This window comes from Branchiostoma belcheri, unplaced genomic scaffold (assembly GCF_001625305.1).
Source record: "Branchiostoma belcheri isolate BF01 breed outbred unplaced genomic scaffold, Haploidv18h27 scaffold247, whole genome shotgun sequence".
NCBI classification, from domain to species: Eukaryota; Metazoa; Chordata; class Leptocardii; order Amphioxiformes; family Branchiostomatidae; genus Branchiostoma; species Branchiostoma belcheri.
This window is the reverse complement of record NW_017803851.1, coordinates 137,652-157,505: the sequence shown is the minus strand read 5'-3', so window position 1 is coordinate 157,505 and position 19,854 is coordinate 137,652. Positions and strand designations below refer to the sequence as shown.

The 19,854-nt window shown below is 41.4% G+C and overlaps 1 protein-coding gene across 3 annotated transcripts in view; it reads right to left on the bottom strand.

Annotated features, from left to right (window-relative positions):
- The window catches only part of LOC109471309 (piwi-like protein 1), a 58,497-nt gene that overhangs the window by 26,942 nt on the left and 11,701 nt on the right, over positions 1 to 19,854 (bottom strand). For all 3 annotated transcript variants that reach the window (XM_019770601.1, XM_019770600.1, XM_019770602.1), the window contains exons 2-8: positions 11,875 to 12,121; positions 9,773 to 9,922; positions 8,889 to 9,103; positions 7,836 to 8,041; positions 7,249 to 7,443; positions 1,835 to 2,009; positions 1,176 to 1,242 (exon numbers count right to left, since the gene is read on the bottom strand). In XM_019770601.1, coding sequence (XP_019626160.1) covers positions 1,176 to 1,242; positions 1,835 to 2,009; positions 7,249 to 7,443; positions 7,836 to 8,041; positions 8,889 to 9,103; positions 9,773 to 9,922; positions 11,875 to 12,070 — 1,204 coding nt within the window. In that variant the 5' untranslated portion in view covers positions 12,071 to 12,121. The remainder of the gene's footprint in view (positions 1 to 1,175; positions 1,243 to 1,834; positions 2,010 to 7,248; positions 7,444 to 7,835; positions 8,042 to 8,888; positions 9,104 to 9,772; positions 9,923 to 11,874; positions 12,122 to 19,854) is intronic.

The following is a 19,854-nucleotide window of genomic DNA, read 5'->3' as shown; positions in this document are numbered from 1 at the left end:
TTAGCAAAGCTGCCCGTCTTCTCCCTTCTCTCCAACTCAACAACATCGAACTGAAACAAGTAGAAGTAATGAGGATTCTCGGGGTTTTCCTCCAGGCAAACCTTAAATGGGACGCCCACGTCGAGCACATATGCAACAGGGCTAGTCAACGGATGTACTTGCTCAGACGACTGAAACACTTCCATGTTTCAAAGGAGGATCTTGTAACAGTCTACACATGCTATGTTCGTCCGATCACCGAGTACGCGGCTCCAGTCTGGTACCCTGGCTTGACAAGTGCTCTGAGTCGGAGAATTGAGAAAATCCAGCGAAGGGCTGTCCGAATCATATTGGGAACTGAATACACTGGTTATACTGAAGCGTGCACCCTCCTCGGCCTGCCTTCTCTTCACACGCGTCGATCTGACCTTACACTGCAGTTTGCCAAGTCCTTACTGACCTCCAAACTGTACCGACACTTCCTCCCACCCATTAGAGAGAACATCAGCAGTCGCCAGACCCGTTCTTCGAACAAGCTGAACTTACAACTCTGTAGAACTGACCGCTTTAGAAATAGCGCCATTCCTTATATGACAAGGATGATGAACGATTTATTGTCGTAATGACCCTAATAAGAGCCCCGTCTATTTGACTTTGCTGAATTAATTAGGTCGTATTTGTAATTTGTAAGATCTTTCCTGTTGTAAAGCCCTTGTATTTTCTAATAGATAAGACTATGTGTATTTTAATATATATATTTACGACTAACTCAGAGTTTACGATATAGTTGTTGATGACTTTTCGATATATGGTGCTTGTGGGAAGACTCCCAGTGATCTCCGTCGACTTATTTTTTATCGTAATATGACTCTTGATCTTAATGATTTTAATGATTTTAGATATCTTAAAGTGAATCAATGTGACATAGTCTGTCTTTTTGTAAACGAGTCTGTCAATTCAGCCCAAGGGCTGCCATTGGACCTGTTGTTGTTTATGAAATGCACAATAAAACCAGTCTACTACAGTTAAGGTCAAAGAAAACACGGTCCTGGGTTCGAACACGCAAACACAGATACAACATTATGGTCAGCATTCAAACTTCTGGAACTTATGGTCAAGGGTTCAAATCCAAACACACACAGTCCACACATTACAATCAGACTAGAGTTAAGTACAGGAAAACATTTACACCAGACCTGTGAGGGTGCAGAGTTCCGGCAGGAGGTACAGCGGACCCTCCATAGGCTTGCCTCCCTTCTGCACCTGGAAACACAACAAACAACAAATAATTCATTAACTTAATTAAGGCAAACCGACATGCAAAACTATTTTTCTGTTGCCGACTACACTGCCATTTGCTGTTTCTTGTTGAGGTTGGCTGTAGATTTCCGGTTCATCACAGTTTCTTTTTAAATCATGAAGACCCCCGAAGCATACACAAAACATGTCTGATCAGAACATCTTGCACAAACAGGGAACGTTATCATCGTAATTGTGAACCTCCTCCTCCCCAAAAATGTGTTTTGGGCCCTGATGATGGTGTCTGTGATGTGTAGTGGTAGAACATCCGACTGTCAAGCAAGGGGAGCCAGGTTCAATCCCCAGGGCTGTACCCAGACATGTCCAGACATGCACCCAGACGTTGTGCCCTAGGGAAAAGCACTTTACACACATTTTCCCCCTCAGTTAGAGGGATCCTGCTAGGTTTTGGGTTGGCGTTAGGAAGGGCATCCAGCCGTAAAAGAATCTTGGTCAAAAAAAAAGACTTGCACTTTGGTGCAAGCACGACTAACCACCGTTTCGCGGAAAAAGGACGTTAAACCTGGATAAGAAGAAGAAGAAGATGCTTTAATACCTTCTTCTTGGGACGGCTGACAAGCAGAGGCTGGTCCATGTCTCTGACCGTCTTGTTGTACTGCTTGGCGTAGTACTCCACGTAAGACATCTCGGTACCGTCAAACATCTTAAACTTGTTCTGAGGGTTCTGTTCCCAGTCAATGTCGTCAATACGGTACGTCTTGTTGTTGTACCTGGTAGAAAAAAAACGTTCAAGCCTTTATTTATCTACTACTTCTTTATTCAGTGACTCTGTACGAAACAAAAGCATTTATCTATTTTCCTATGTAGTCGCGTCGACCTTGTGCCGACGCTCTGCCAAGGGCTAGGAAAGAAGCTTTACCGAACTCACCTCGGATTCTCCACACTGATCGAGACACAGCCACTTACTTGCACGTATAGAAGATTCAAACTGATCTGCTTTGGAACAGTCACATTGTGAAAACAGTTGCTAGAGCCAATTCAATGGTTGGATTCATCAGACGCACTGTTGGTTATGAGTCCAGCCTTGTGGTACGCAAATCCTTGTATGTATCATTGGCTAGATCTTTACTTGAATATTGTTGCCAAATATGGTCACCTCTGTCTCGCAATCTGATGTCCTTGTTGGAGGGCGTGCAGAGGCGGGCAACCAAGTTCATTATAGGTGCAAATGCCGACGCTTGTGAACTTGACTACAAGGCTAGACTAGCTCACCTCAACCTGTTACCTCTTTCATATAGGAGAGAGATCGCTGACATCATGTTGTATGTTAAGTCCACGGCTAATGTGTACGATTTAGACATGCACAATTATGTTTCATTTTCATCACGGCCAACAAGAGGTAGTAGGTCACATATGCTAATGCCAGTTCGCTGCAAAACATCAACATTTGCTACTTCCTACATCCCTCGCTTGGTGGCTGAGTGGAACAGACTGGAAGTCAGAGTCCGGGACATGGGGGCTGTCGCTTCGGGGCAGTCCGAGCTTTTAACATTCAAACGGGGTCTTGTCAAATCGCTGACCAAGAGATTTAATGATCATTTTGTTACTGACAATCTCTGCACGTGGACGTCTGCTTGTCGGTGTGCCACATGTCTGGCAATAAGGCCACGGTAGACATGGGGCACCTCCACGGCCGGATGTACATGTGCAGAGATCTAGCTATTATGAAATTGTGCAATTATATATATTGTTATTATTGTCTACTTACGATGTTGTGCAATATGTTTAATTAGTTTTAACTAAGATTGATTGCAATGTCATTATGTCTTTGGGGAGGGAGCCTGTAAAGGTGGTCTCCACCTGTTTCTCCCTTCCCTTCCACTTGTGGCAAAGCTTGAATAAATAAATAAATAAATCTACGTTGTGTTGTTAGTAGTACAAGAGCCGCCGTACTAATGTCTGACGTAAAGTTCTGGTTCTATCCTTTCATCTCTGAACGGAGTTCAATAGTATCAGTCCTTGTTGGTAATCCTTGTTCTTGAATGGATCCTCACGAGTTTGATTCTTCCTTATGTCCTCCAAGGTGAGCTCTTGGCGTAAAAGACTAATTTGGTCTCCTAGTCTTGGCAGTCCTCAGATGTCTTGAAGTCTATCTTCAAGCCCAATTTCCTGAAGCCGAACAGGCTCAGGCCTCTTGATTCTTGGATTCCTCCAAGCCTAAATTTCCTGGAAACCACTTTCCAGGCCTAAAGTTCTCCTCATAAATCCTAGCAGTCCAGGCTGTCTGTTTGTGCCTTATGCACCGTCCTTTCTGTGCCTTTTGCACTGTCCTTTCTTTCAGACTGCTCCCCCAGCCCAGATGGGGTTCTCTTTTTTAGTGTTAGGGGGGTAGGGAATTGGCGGGAAACTAGCTCCTATTCATTATAATGAATTAACTAAAGGCGGCAAATACGAATTGGCAAGTTGGCGCTTACATCCTATCTATTGTGATGAAGTCACTTATGCAAACTTGTGATGGCCCATAGAGTTTTCAGAAATAGCAAGGTAGATCAATTGTAGGCACCAGCAGAGAGAACCTTTGAGTTCAGTGGTACATACTTTCAGGTTGCGCTGTGCACTACCTGAGTCAAGGAGCAACTAGCGCACAAGAAAATCATGATGCAACTAGAAAGGCAGACATTTGCTCGGGAGCAAGTATAGTATTTCTGTCCAGCTCCTTCCTCGTTCCAAAATGGACTGATATATATCAACATTTTCCTTGTTATAGCAATATGAATCGTTTCAATACCCCCATGTAGTCCCCAATAACTTTACAGTACTTTTTAGTCAAGTATTCTCGAAACCCCCATACAGTGCTTTTCAGTAATACTAGTATGTTCTCGACCCCCCCCCCCCCACCATACAGTGCTATTCAGTAACAAGTATTCAAAAAGCCCCAACGCTGTATTTTTCTGTATTAGGTGTTTTCAAAACCTCCATGTAGTGCTCAAAATCCCATACAGTGCTTTTCGGTAAAATGTTCTTGAACCCCCCATACAATGTTATTCAGTAAGTGTATTCACAAAGCCCTCATGTTGTGTTTTTCAGTATTATGAATATGAGTTTTCAAAACCCCCATGTGGTGCTCAAAACCCCCATACGGTGCTTTTCAGTAAAAGTGTTCTCAAAACTCCCATACAGTGCTATCAAGGATCACCCCGTCATCGGTACAAATTTTCGCACATTTGACAGGATCCATGACAAACTGTATCTGCTTAAAGATTACATACCCATGCCACCCTGCATCTGCTTGGAGATTGTACCATAACATATAATAACATACAATTGCACACAAAATTCTCACCCATGTTCAAAATTGTATTCCAAACTACTTGGAAGAATTATACACGGATATGTTAAGTTAAACATATAGTGCCCATGTACATGTATGATTGCAGCTATGTAAAAACTGTGTCAGATATTATGCGAAACGTTTACGGAGGACCCCCATAATAATAATCTCTGCCTGACAAAAACACTATCTGCAGCTAATCTGGTTAAAATACTAAGTTTCAATCCCCCACCTAAAAAAATAGCAAGGTATGTAAAACTGAAGGTTATGTGACATGTTTCCACCGATTTACAACTCAAGGCACTTCTTTTTCCTGGCCAATACTTGTAAAAGCAAACTGTTTCTATTATTAGTATGTGACACCAGGTGCAGATAATTCAATTAACTCCCAACCAATCAGCAACCACAACTGCAATCACTGGGCACACCTGCATACCAGATGGCTGCCCAAATATGGTAACACCAAATATGGCAACACCAGGTGGATGCCAAATATGGTAACCCACACCAAATATGGCAACACATGCCCTGCTACTTCTTCCTATGTAAATAGCCAAAAATCCGAAATAAAACAACTTTAAAAGCATGTATCAAAAATATGAAAAAAAAGCATTTGGGTATTTGCCCACTCTTTTCTCATACCAAGTTTAAGATCATTTGGCCCAAAAATGAAGGAATTGAATCCATTTAAAGATATGGCAGGAGGAGGAGAAACATGAGTAACTAGAAAGGCAGACATTTGCTCGGGAGCAAATATAGTAAATGGCTTTACCACATTAGGTAGGCATTTGGTTGGCAGCCAAATACATTTTTTCTCTCCATCTTCTTCCCCGTTCCAAAATGGACTGTTCCATAAACAACCCTTTCCATTAAGTGTTTCAATACCCCCATGTAGTCCCCAATACCCGTACAGTAGAGTACGGTAAAATATTCTGGACCCCCCCATACAGTGCACATGCTTTTCGATAAAATGTTTTCAAAACCCCCATACAATGCTATTCAGTAGCAAGTATTCACAAAGCCCCCATGTTGTGTTTTTCAGTATTAGGTATTTTCAAAACGCCCATGTAGTGCTCAAAACTCCCAAACAATGCTTTTCAGTAAAAGTGTTCTCGAAACCCCCATACAGTGCTATCAAGGATCATCCCGTCATTAGTTCAAATTTTCGCACTTTTGACAGGATCCATGACAAACTGTATCTAGTAAAGATTACATACCCACCCCACCCTGTATCTGCTTGGAAATTGAAAATTGGGTCATTTGGCCGTAGAAGTTGAATGCATTTAATGAAATGATAGGGTAATAAGGAAAACATTGAGGAGAACCAATACAGTGGTTGGACAGCTCTAACATCCCTTACATTATTGGTAAAGATTCGCAAACGTTTGATTTTCAACATTTACAAAAACATTTAATGTCTCACACCCCCCATATTCCAATGCTGGAGCAGGAAATTTCGATGTGCCTGCTAAAAAGACTTGATGGCATGTCTTATTATCAACATGTGCCAGGTGTTCAGCTTAGCAATGATCTAATCATCAATCAGCCAATCAGCAATGAGAACACAACCTTCTGATAAAAGCTGCATGCCTATTGGCTGTTGCTCTGCATACCTGGCATACCACACTGATGACATTATGCCCTACTGAAGCCTATTCTTTAACAATAGCAATGGAAAAAAAAAACTCAGTAAAACCTTTCAAAGCATGTATCAAAAAAAAGAGAAACAACACTATCCCGTATCTGCTTGGAGATCGTTAACTTCAGGTCATTCCAACCCCAAAAGTTGAATCCATTTAACGAAATGGCAGGTTAAGAAGTACAAACATGAGGAAAAAAAATGTCTTTCATCCATATACCTATTATGTCAATGCTATGAACCAATTAGGGCAATCAGCCAATCACAGCCTTGCATAGAGAAATACTTCATGCCTTTTGGCTAATCAATAAAAACCTCAATAAAACCATTTTAAAAGCACGTATAAAAAAAATGAAAAAAAAAGCACTTTGGAATTTGCCCACTTAACTTTCATACCAAGTTTCAGATCATTTGGTCCATAAATGAAGGAATTGAATTCATTTTTTTAAAAAATGGCTGGAGGAGGAGAAACATGAGTAAATACAATAATGGCTTTACCAGTGGTAAAGCCATTAAATACAATGTAGCTTCTACATATCACTACGTGGTATGGCGAAGCTACAAAAATCCTGGGGAAGAGACTTCAAATGTATCTTAAGGCCACACCAATTTAATTTGTTGGTTCTCGGATTTTTTCAGAAAAAATATGAAGCGACAGGGCGAAAAAAATAAAATAAAAACAGGTCTAGGCATCCCATTATAGGCTTAAATGCTACGGAATGAGCCATGAAGTCAACACAAAAGGCTGGGTTAAAATTTAAACATTGAATTTTGAACTTTTAATCAAACCACTGCAATGATAGATGGGAAAACTGTAACAACTAGGAAGAAAAGGACTTTCCTCAACTGTTGGAGGCAAAATATGAGCAGTTTTCAGTTGATTCAGGACCAGAATCAATTTTTTTTTTTGCAAATCAGAAAAAAACGAAGAGGCAAATCCGAGAACCAACAAATTAAATTGGTGTGGCCTAAGATAAGATTAAGATAATGATAAGAAACGGAACAATAAAGGAGATTCTACATGAAGAAAGAAACCGACCTTGTGAGCACGATCTCTCCCACGAGCTTCTTGGTTGCGTTCTCGTGGAAGCTGTGCTGCGTCTTGTTGTACAGGTCGTACAGGAAGTCCAGCACGGTGTCGGTGCGCAGGATCTTGTGGGAGACGTCCGCCATCAACATCACGTTGGCCTCGTACTGCAGGATGGAGGTCACGAACCCCGGCCACACCTCCAGTCTGAACAATCAATCAATCAATCAATCAATCAATCAACTGACCGATCAATAATTCAATCAATCAATCAAGTGAATTTCCTTTTTGAGAATAGGTGCCCTGGCAATGGAAAAGATGGCTGATGATATCAGAGAATGGCCAGGCTGAAGATGAACATAAAATCTTCGAAAATTGTTTGTGAGAACATTTTCGTTTTGGAACAAAATTTTTAACTTTAGACAATATACATATTGTTCTCTCCCTTGGGGTGGTCTAACAACAGCTTGTGAAGCTGCAGCACGTATGTGGCCATGTCAGGGTTGGAAAAAAATACTTCCACACCTCCAAATCTACCTGCACTAACCTACGTATGCAGGAGGTATCTGAACAACAATAGATATGTTGTGAAGCCTTACTTGTGCTGCGGCACGTATGCGGCCATGTCGGGGTTGTAGTTGTTGCGCCCGATCTGCTGCATGCCGATCTCGTGCAGAGCCTTGCGGAACAGGATGTTGTACAGCTGGATGCACGTCGGCGAGGTCGGCGGAAGCTCGTTGGTCAGCGTGATCGTGATCTTGATGTTGGCGCCGTCGTTGCGTCGCTCGGAAAACAGCACCGTCTCCTGTGTATACAAATGTCAATCAATCCATCCATCAATCAATCAATCAATCAATCAACCAGATTTACTCAAACTGTGTAACAAGACTGGTAAAATAGAAGCTCTTGCTACAGCTTCAAATAGAGGTTGAAAACACTGTCATTGTGTTGCTTGGAAAAAAATAGTCCCCTGTGGAAGGATTCAAATGTCATTCCACCAATTTTATCAAAACTGCTAGTTACAAAATTGGCAATAGAAATTTCTTCCAACCGATTCTATAAAAGGTTAGAAATCAACAAATTGAAACGGCTTTTACATTAGGTTACGCCTCTTAAAGAGGCACAGGCTTCTATGGAAGGATACAAGTATCAATTAAAGAATTATTAATTGGTGTGGTTCAGTAAGACCAATATAATAGAACAGAACATGTCAGATGGTTTATGCATTTCGTTACCTCATACTGAATATACAAGACTGGATATGCTACCAACATATGTATGTAAGTGCAGGTAGAATTGTATTTCTGGTGTCTACCTGTACCTTAGCCTGACTTAACCGCGCTCCTGGAGACCGTCCGCCCGAAGGTTGCAGCCCCCCTTGGGGTGGGGGTCATTAAGTCCCGGCCCAGAGATTGTGTCAACACAGGCTACCTGTACCTAACCTGCACTTGTAATGTACTGGGTTTAAAGTGTATGTGTTGCTTCTGTCTATATTGTATGAAAGCTGAGATAAAGGAAACGGACCCTCTGCTCCAAATTGTGCAGGTAGAATTGTATTTCTGATGTCTATCTTTACCTAACCTGCACTGGTCCGTGTACTAGAAGTGCATTGTCCTCTTTACTGTCACAAAGCTGAGATAAAGGAAACCGACCCTCTGCTCCAGGCGTTTGGGCAGGAAGAGGATCATCCCGTCGAAGGCGTACGTCTCCCCGATCAGCTCGATGTGTTCCTTCACCATGGAGATCCGCACGCCTCGGTAGTCAATCTCCGGCGCAAAGCTCACGTTGTACTGGTAAAGCGCCCAGGAGGGGGTCGAACTCACACGGAAGAAGTTGGTCACCAAGGGGACGGGGTGGCCCGTGGAGCCTGTGGGGAGGGTGAGAAGGGTTGTTCGGGGTTGGACAAGTTTTCAAAAATCCACCTGCCCTATCCAGCAAGTACATGGCCATTTCCACTTGCCCAAACCAACTTTCCACTTGCCCAAAATGAAGAAATAAATCACATTTTTACTTGCAGTAAGGGAATTGTTTTACTTCTCAGTAAGAAAGGTTTATGATGTTGTATGCTTTATCTATATCACGCGGAAGAAGTTAGTCACCAAGGGGACAGGGTGGCCTGTGGAGCCTGTGGGGAGGGGAGAAAGGTTGTTGACACAGAATTTGAGGGTTCTGGGTTCGAATCCGTGGCTGGCTCCAGTTCTGTGCACTTGGCAAAAACACTGAACACCAATTTTTATGCTATTTACGACAAACCTTGGGAATATTAGTTACTATTAGTTCGGGTGCATGTAACCTAACAGTTTAGTCATTTTGTAAGAAGGGGAGGGCCATTTGTCAGAAGGATATTTTGATAGCCAGATGACATCAACACAAACCATACCTACACACCAGAAGTTTCAAATCTATGATTTCCTGTTCATATCTATTCTACATGTTGTTGAAGAAATCAGACGAAATAGAACAACTTACATAGACATAAACAAAATGACAAAGAACGTATAGCCTAGAAAACTGACATGAAAAACCAGCTACACACCTTTTTTGTCCTGGACGTGGGCAGGGCGAGTGTGGGGTTCCTCGATGACTACGTCACCCCTCCTGCGCCGTCCGAACGGCTGGGCGGCGGGTGCTGCGCCCGCTCCCTTCTCTCCGAGAGACAGGGCCTCGAGCTGGGAGGTTGGGGGAGCTGCGAAATATAATATTTGACTTGATTTATTGATATTGCAATTAGTGCTGTGTGCCTAAGCCCACCTTTAAGTTCAGGTTCGGATTCAAGTCCAGAGGTTTAGGTTCAGGTCTGGTTTCAAGTCCAGAGGTTTAGGTTCAGGTCCGGACTTGTCCGGACCTAAACCCATGGCATATACAAAATAGAATATTGGCAACCTTGCAATGTTGTCTGGGTGAAACTGTGGCCACATAACATCATCGTTACATGGAGGTCAACACTTGACAATTCCCCATGGCAATATTTTCTTCATTTTGCAGCACAGATTTTAGGATCGATGGATGGTTTTAAGTGGTTTGGAAAGAAAAGGGGTATGTGACATGCTTTTTTTTCCATCCAAGTCCGGAACTGGTTCCCGCCATTCAGTTTTTTTTGGACTTGAACCTAAACGTTTTTACAAGTCCGAAACTGAGTCGAGCGAACCGGTACACAGTACTTAAATAAATAATTGCAGTACACGTGGACACAGGTAGCTGTTGCTGGTGTCGTGTCTCGCACATAGAAACAAATACAGGACAGTTAACACTCATTTTCACTTGAGGTAAGTGGGGAAGTCGTGTAAAGTGCCTTTCCCAATGGCACAAGATCGGTGGCATGTCAAGACTCGAACCTGGGACCTCTTGGTTCCGTGTCCAGTACTCTACTGCTGAGCCACACGACCCCACCACAATATATATCAAGTTCAGTTTTGTTATTGAATGGCTGAGTGGCTAGGCTAGCGGACATGAGATAGAAATGTTATAAGGTTCCATCCCAAGCATTCCTGGCAAGGCGTCACAAGAAAGAAAAGTTGGCAATAATTATACAATACTGCAAAAAATGTGCTCGACGACTGTAAGGTATCAAAGAATGTAAAAGTTACAAGGTACTACTTTTATTTCCTGATATGAGGTTTGACTTGTTCTCTGAAAGCAGTTTTATAAATTAAAAATAGTGCCACATTCTGCATAATGACTAAATGAGTGGGTTTTGTGATCTTGGTAGTGAGTTTTTAAATGGGAGTGAAGACTATTAACAGACCCCGAAATTAACTTTTTTCCCTAGGTAGACTGTCACAGATTTTTCCCCAAAAGAGGTTTCAACTGTCCTCAGGTGGCCTTGGATTGTACAAGGACTTCTTTTATCAAATACACTGTCCTGTAATAATGCATCAAATTACTAGTATGGGTGGACTGATTTGCTAGCACAGTGTACTTGCTTATCGAAAGGAGTTGAATGCCGATTCGTGTACCTAACAATGCAGTGGTCGAAATACTTTTTTTCAGTGCTCTGCAATATTGCAGAAGAGTCAAACTTTTGTTCTGCAATTTGGAAATACTTTCTGCAAATACACAAGCCTGAATACTACAATCTTGCAAGTTTATAAGCATGAACTATTGATTGATATGCAAATTAGTGAAGACAAATTTTTAGAAGTTCAAAAGGAAACAAAAGATAAACAGGTCAAGAGAAGGTTGATGCAAATTAGTGAAGAAGCTCCTGTTGTTTCAGAACCGGAGCTTAAGTGTTGTCTGTCCTTGGGACCAAGAGCGCCAAATCCCAAGTGCCAATTTTTCCTGCTGCAAAATTGCAGATTGTATAAATTTTTCTTCTGCAATCTTTGAAATCTATCTGCAGATTGCAGACAGGTTGAATGGCATGGCGAGCAAAATAGGACTTTTTTCTACTGTCCCAAAGTCTACATTGAATTGTCCTAGGCAAATTTCCGGTGGCCTTTGGCCATAGGGACACCTTTAATTTCCAGCGGTTTTGATATTGGACATGCCAGGGTCATGAATTTTGGTTGGTAAGTTGCTTTTGTGCTCGAAAAGAAGTCATATGAGTTTTGGCCCCCTGGCAGCTTGCTCTAGAACTGCAGGACGGTTTGTTTAAATGAGGGAGGATAAAAAAATAATAACAAACGCTCTACTGACCTCCCGGAGCCCTGGCCGTCACCCATCTCCTCTGACGACCGCGGCCGCTGGCCGGCGGGGCTGTGGCGACAGGAGGGGGTGCCGCCGCCGAGGGGGCTACCCCTGCGCCCGGACGGCGAGGGGGTTCCTCCACCGCACCGCGCGCCCTCCCGCGGGCCCTCCCACGTGCTCGTCCAGAAGGTGGCTGCTGGGACATCTTTTGTACCCGTTTTTTCCTGACAGCTGTTTACAAATCAAAGTATCGGCACTGGAATAAAAAAAAAATCAAACACTTATCAGTTAGGCCACAACGAATAATCTTTACGGAAGACCCTAAATCTAATGCGAGAGCGTGAAAAAAACACACACACAGAAGAGCAAAAAAAAGAAGATGCCCGGATTTTAAAGTGTACTAAACTTTAGGGAGTAAAACTTAAAGGAACAATAATTGTTAGGTCAAAAATTGAATGACATAACACAGTGTAACAACCAACAAGTCTTTTCTTCATCATGAAAACAGCAAAAAAAATCAGTGGAACAGCAGTTGTTGTCCTGTCATTTTTCTTTCCTTTCAATATTTTCATCACATTTTCCAATCTTGTCCACGTTTTGCGGCACTCAATGACTTGACTCTTTTGCAGGAGGCAGTTTTTTTTCTGGGAACGGGCCAAAATCAATGCACACATACACGTCATACATAAAAATGAATTGGTTATATTTGAGACAGATTTTCTCAGTTTATATCCAGTCGTTTCACGCTTGTTTGCAAAAGACAGGAAGACCTTTTTGACATGCTAATCATGTGAACTGTCACCACGGCATTCCACCACTTTAATAGCTTTGAATAATTCCGTCCAGATGTTGGAAAACGAAAGGGAAAATTGTTAAAAGGGTTTGTGGTGAAACGTAATATTTATTTATAGCAAGAGTCAAGCAAAAATGATTTCTTTAACTCCCGCAAATTTTCAGCTACGTGGATAGTTGTTGGGAGTTCGGTAAAATAAACAAAAATCTCAAAAATAAACACCATTTTTTGCACGTTCAAAAAAAAAACATTCACAGAGAAAATATTTTTTTCTTCGTGAATACAGAAATACTGTGCATAATTTTGCATAATTACAAAGAAAGTCACATGCAGATCAACAGGCCAAACTTGAGAACAACAACACCGCCTTGCAAGTGGCCATTTTGGCATCTTGGATTTCAAGAACTATCAAGACCACATGTTTGGCACAGATTCATCAAATACTGTACTTGTGCCTAACAGCCAACACACACATTTTGACAACAAAACAGACTCGTTCAAGTCCTACTATATGACATGAAAGGGGTACAAAAACGTCTAAGAAAAAAGAATAAAGTGTCGTTTGAAGAACAAAATCTGGGACCGCGTGCTCAGGGGTGGGCGGGCATCTAACTCCTTTGACCGGAATTTTCACAGATTTTCCTCATTGTTCGATAATTGCCCCCTCTCCACCTAGTGTGAAAACTTTTCAGGTGGGGTGCCGCTGGACAAGGCCAGGCTGTTACCTAGAAAACCAAGCTAGGATGTGTATTATAAGGAACTGACAATAGTTCCACTTTCAAAACATTTTCCCGTGTCTACAAACTATTTCTAGTATAACTTGTAAGTTTTGTAGCCATGATCTACATTTCGACTATAATACAGACACAGAAAGATGAATAGATTTACATAGAGCAGCCGATATATTTGTAGCAGGACATAAGATGATCAAAGTTGCCAGATTTCCGATATATTACAGAAACTGAACTTCCTATTGTGCAAACCAGTTTTGTACTGAGCAGAATTGCTATGCTCAATTTTCCTTCACTAAATCCCCTAATCAGCTGGGTTGGTCACTTTCATAAGATACGTTTAAAAGAAGACATTAAAGACTCGAATGAAAAGTGATGGACAGTGTAATAACACGGTGAAAAAATGACCAGGGAGCAATTTTGAATCTAGCCTGGGTGACAGACCCATGACGCACTGGACTCAAAATTATCCTGTGTCAGAACTCTGATACAGTCATCAGTCCAGACCCCTGCACACAGGGTAACTTTGGGTCTAGTGTACTATGGGTCTGTCACCCAGGCTATTTTGAATCCCCTCTTCTGTTCAGTATTCGGCACTATTATTGATACTTGGCATAACTCTTTTGTTAGAGTTTGGGATACCATGGCTCCTATGGGGACATGTATGTTTTGCTTAGTTTTATGATAATCAAATGCATTGATGTCATTTGAAAAGTCACATTTTATAATAGGTCTGACCATACTTTTCGTGGAAACCACATGTGTATGTATGGTGTATTTTAAAACTTCTACATCACATATGGTTGAGACCATGTTTATATTTTTTTCAAAACCAAGCCAAGCCGTGTCTAGCAGGCCAGCCACGGCCAGGTAAAGGTGTGAACAGTGGCCATTGTTCTGCCCAGGTAGTCTGCTCTCCTACCGGGTGGGTGCTGTGTCAACAAGTTGATTAGCCATATTGTTCACAAATCACAACAAAGAGGTCACATTTCACATCTGGGGATGCCAAAATTCTAAATTTTGTGGTCCATTTTTCAATCAAGTGGTGCATGCTCAGATAATATTATTCCAACTTACAAAAAACATGGTTGGAAAGAAGACATGTCACACTACAATCTCTCGTTGAGACCATTGTCTTGGGGGATTCCAGTGCTCAGATATGCCTTCATGAATATTTCAAATGACACAATTTTGTCAATTTCTTCAATATATTATGAAAAATCGTTGTTCCACTTATTGTATTAGGCATAGCCTTAACGTGATGTTGTAAAGTGGTCTTCGCTGAATGCGTACATACCAAATTTGTCTTTAAAAAGGATGTCTGTGCGATGCACAAACTGGTTAAAGGTAGCTGAATTTTCCAGTGCTTATTATATTAATATTAAGATGGATACGGTATATGTGAAATGAGTGTGGTCAGATTGTATCCTATCAATATGCATCATCAAAACATGTCATCAATTTCAGAGAAAAACATCAAGAAGTTGTAGACTAACACATGAAAGTCGGGCCAGCAGTTAATTAGGCTGGAAGGCAGAAAATTGACTAACATTACTGAGCGTGCTACCAGCCCATTTTTACGTTTTCAGAGACGAAATTCGACCTACAAATCGCTCCAATTGTACTTGACAATCGTTGAGAAAGTCTGAGGAGGATGTACACGCCAAGACATCGCTTGCAGATGACTGTTTTTGTCGAAAAATCAGGTCATAAAAACGGTAAATAATCAGTTTTGCATGTCAATGTCATTTGGGGGGAAACGGTTCAGTTGCGATTCCAAAAACTTTCCTTCTCTGGCTCTAAAGGGGCCGAAAATCTACTCTTAGCAAGTTCACTGTCTGCATAACACATTCAACTAGCAGTAGCGATGTAAATATTTACCTTTACCTCTAGTTTTTGCTGTTTTTTCAGCTATAAATGGATGAGTTTTCCCGGTTCCATCCAACCTTTCTCTCGCGCCGCTTTGCTTCTGAGCAAGGCGAGACTCCCTTATTTGGTATCATGACGCGAACCAATCAACGGAGACCTTAGTTCTCAGAATAATAAGAAGCGGTGATTTGATTGGATGGAAGTTTGACAACCGCTGTGATTGACGTATTGATCATATTGATGGATTTATAGGGAATCTTACCAGCTATACGCACATTATTTAATGCTGAGGATTTCAGGTTTTGGAGATGTTTTTTTTTTAATTACACATGGAATTGACTAGAGAAACCCTTCCTGTGATAAATAATCTTGGCATCAAAATACCCAAATAGGGACAGACAACTTTGCATAGGAACATGGTAATTTTTAAATTTTCGTTTCAAGAGCAAAAAAAACGCCAGCAGAAATCTTGTGATTTTTAGACCATCACAGGCTTTTTCTACACGTTTGAATCCTCATAAATAATTTCATAAATTCAGAGATTCTGCCGGATTTGAATTGTTTCTGCAAAAACATGCACAAAAATTAAAATTGCGACATTTATGACCTTTTGACCACTCCCTAAAGCTCTGGAAAATTCAACCTCTTTGGGGAATATAATGAACAGCTTGCATGGAGATGTACATGTAGAGACAACCCAAAGCAACATTGACTTTTAAAATAGAACTTTATTTCATGTAAAAGATGCAATGTATGCCAAGTAATAAAAACATGTAGAATAATGCCACTAGTACTAGTGAACAATGATGAATGTTTTTTTTTTCTCCTAAAAGATAAACAACAATGCTATGCGTTATAAAAAATGGAATGCGCAAATACATGATCATTGCTCCAAAACAAAAAGACTAGCACGTCTAACCCCCGTTTCAGGGAAAAATGACGTTAAACCTGGATAAGATGAATTGCAACAATAAAAGTAACATTGCTGATTTCTCTTAAACTTTTTTGTATTAATTTTTTTAAGCAAGTGCTACAGAACTCAAATGCTTAAGATTACAAAACATAATAATGATGAAAATGAAGCCTTTTGAAAATACAACAAAAAGTACAGAGACTTTCATAACATCAACTACAAAATAGAAAACTGAAATAATATTAAATTCTAAAAACATGTTAGTATTGCTGAATAAAATAACAGGAGATATAAAAATAAAAGGGTTACAGAACAACTTTATAGACTTAATAACATTAAGCATAAAAACAATATCATGATAATTAGTAAAACAGTGAACAATAAATCTAAGATTCAAATGCCTTTATTTTGGTACTCTATTTGATCCAACAACCTAAAAAATATAATACTGATAGTACATGTTATTGTAGTTCACAAAAACATCATATTAGCACAAACTGAGTTAATGCCTTGTATAACTTTTGTTAAAAGTGTAAGAAGCAATATATGATGAAAAAAAGTATCCAAAAATGGATAATATCTAATAGTTACTAGAAAAATCCGATGTGGGAATGCATAGGGTAACCCTGAGATTGCACAATATCTGCTGCTTGTTTATAAGCTGATTAAAGGTTGCTCTGCCAGCACTGTCTTTTGATTCCCTGCTGTATAGTACTCACCTCACTTGTTAAGAATGTCTTCATGACTCGAGGCGTATATAAAACATGGCATGCACTGACTTAGGCCAAAGTTAAAACTTACATTTTGTTAAAATGACAATCTACCTTTGGAGCATTGTCAGAACTTCTTACAAAACTACGTTACAGTTCAAATTGGCACTTCAAATTTAGCAGAACCAGCCGTGATAAGTCCCGAGTCTTCCCAACAAGGCGATTAAAACTTGAGGATGAATATTGTTTCAAGGACAGTTTTGTCAGGTTTTTAGACGCCTGAGCATGGATGGTGTGTCCTGATTGGAAGCTCATGACCTCTGCCCTCTGCCCATTGGGTCGTGACCTGTGACCTACAGGAAGAAGAGTGTTTGCGCCAGGTTTTCGAAGGGCGTGGTGTGGATGCTCTGCCCCACCAGGAAGGCGAGCTTGTGGGCATACTGACACGGGGCGGGCACTCGGATGGTGCCCTGAAACAGAAATGCAGAAAGGAATGAATGAACAAATGACCTCATGTAAGTTCACAAAAACAAGCATACACACAAACAAAAACAAACACACACACACACAGACATGCACACACAGAAACACACGTGCACACACACACACACACACACACACACACACCCTTATACCCGCCAGTTGTAGTAGAGGTGGCAGAGTTTGTAGTAAGACTTACCGGCCAGTTGTAGTAGAGGTGGCAGAGTTTGTAGGTAAGACTTACCGGCCAGTTGTAGTAAAGGTGGCAGAGTTTGTAGTAAGACTTACCGGCCAGTTGTAGTAGAGGTGGCAGAGTTTGTAGTAAGACTTACTGGCCAGGTGTAGTAGAGGTGGCAGAGATTGTAGGTAAGACTTACCGACCAGTTGTAGTAGAGGTGGCAGAGTTGTCTTCTGTATTCCCTCTGTTGTCAGGCAGACAAGAATGACTCTAGGTGAAGTGAGCTTGACCACTCCATTGTAGCCTCTAGTTGGTATCTTCCAATAAAGTTGAAAGGTCACCCCTTACTGCGCATGTGTGTCTCAATCTTTGATTTTCGAGGGAATAAACAACACCTCCGTGTAGTTTCTGCGCCCAACATGGGGTTTAAACACGATAAGCAGCGTGAGAGACATCATTCTACGGCGCCTTCAAGGTCCAGAGAGACCGAGCATCGTTCCAGACGTGCTCGCGGCAGTTCTTCGCGGCATTCCAGCGGCGACGAGCGCAAGGAAGGCGCAACAAGTCCGGGCAAGTCTCGGCAACATGTGCCCGCTAGCGGCCGCTGTGACGGAGATCTCGCACCCCCTGATTTTGCACCCCCCCGGGCGAGATCACTAGCGATCTCGAACCCCCCGGGGCGAAATCGCTAGCGATCTCGCACCCCCCAAGCTAGTGTTTTCGCACCCCCCAAACTAGTGTTTTCGCACCCCCCGGTGATCTCGCACCCCCCCGCCAAACATTTTGAAAATTGTTCTGTCTGCCCGGTATATAGTTGAAACTGCATTTTAGTGTGATAAAACCATACTTTAATGTTGTAATCGAGAGTTTTACAAGTTTCCCTGGACTAATGTGACGTATTTCAGCACAGCGCAATAATGGTGACTGTGCCCAATGATTGGTTGCAATAGTGTCCCTTAGTTCCAAGAAGAATGTGTGATTAATTCAACGTTATGTCATTCTTCATTATTGATTTTTTTTTTAAATCATTTTTAAGACATGACCAATATTTCTCTGCTTAGCACCACACATTTATTTGGTAAGATCAAGTGTAATAGATTGACATTCCTGAGGAAGATTTTAAAATTGTCAAAAGTCTTAATTAAATAGGGACAGAAAAAAATCTCGAAGCCTGGTCCCGTCGGAAAAATAATACTTTGTGACATTTTTGAGTGAGAATAATTGCTATAAAAGCTATTGAATGTTAAAAAATATTACGGGTTTAAAAATTAAAAAAAGTCACCCCGTGGATTTGAACCCATGACTCATGACCGTTTGGTGGACAGTACTCAACCCACTTACCAACTCAGCCAACAGTACATATGTAATGGTATTGCATGTCTATGACCAAGTACCTACAGTTCAAATGTGGCGAGTGTACGTCGTCCTGATTGGATAAAAAAAAATCATGTGACATATTCCCACCATCTTGCAAAAGTTAGCTGACGGACTAAGAGAGGGGAGAAGGAGCTGCCTGTCATGTATAGTCAAATCCTTATCTACCTTCAGAAGGGAAAATATCCAGAGGGATATTCCAAAAAACAGAAGCGGACGTTGCGCCAAAGAGCCCAGGACTTTTTTCTGGATCATGGGGTGCTCTATTATCGCGGCAGCCGTGGGAAAACAGGACAGCCTCGTCAAGTCATTGGCGAGAAGGACGTGCAGAAACGTGTCATCAAGCAGTGCCATGAAGGAGGGGACGGGTTGGCCCACTTCGGACGAGATAAAACTAGACAGAAACTGGAAGCCCGGTTCTACTGGGCTGGCATGTACCAGGATCTTGTCAGTTTTATCGCTTTTTCTTATGAATTATGCAAATTAGCCCCTAATTTACATAATATTATATGGCCATGTTCCACTCCTGTCCAATTACACATGTCACAAGTCTGAATAGTCCTATCATGGCATGCAACAGATTTATAGAATATCCTCATTAACAATGCAAATTATATCCTTATTTGCATAATTGTCATCTCATTATGTCAAGCATCATCTAGGCTGCCTACATACCAAAAATCACAATGATTCCTCAACTGGTTCTTGAGTTATCCTCCTTTAAACATTTGAACTTAAAGTCCCATGCAGTTCCCAAACAAGCTGCTAGGGGGTCCAAACTTACGTCACTTATTCCCCAGGGCAAGAGCTATCTATCATGCAAAATTCATCACCCTAGCATGTTCAGATCACGAGATATCAAAACCGGACGTTCTGCTGCAGTACCATAACAAGCCGCTAAGGGGCCCAAAATCTAGTCATTTCGAGGTCTCATCAAGACC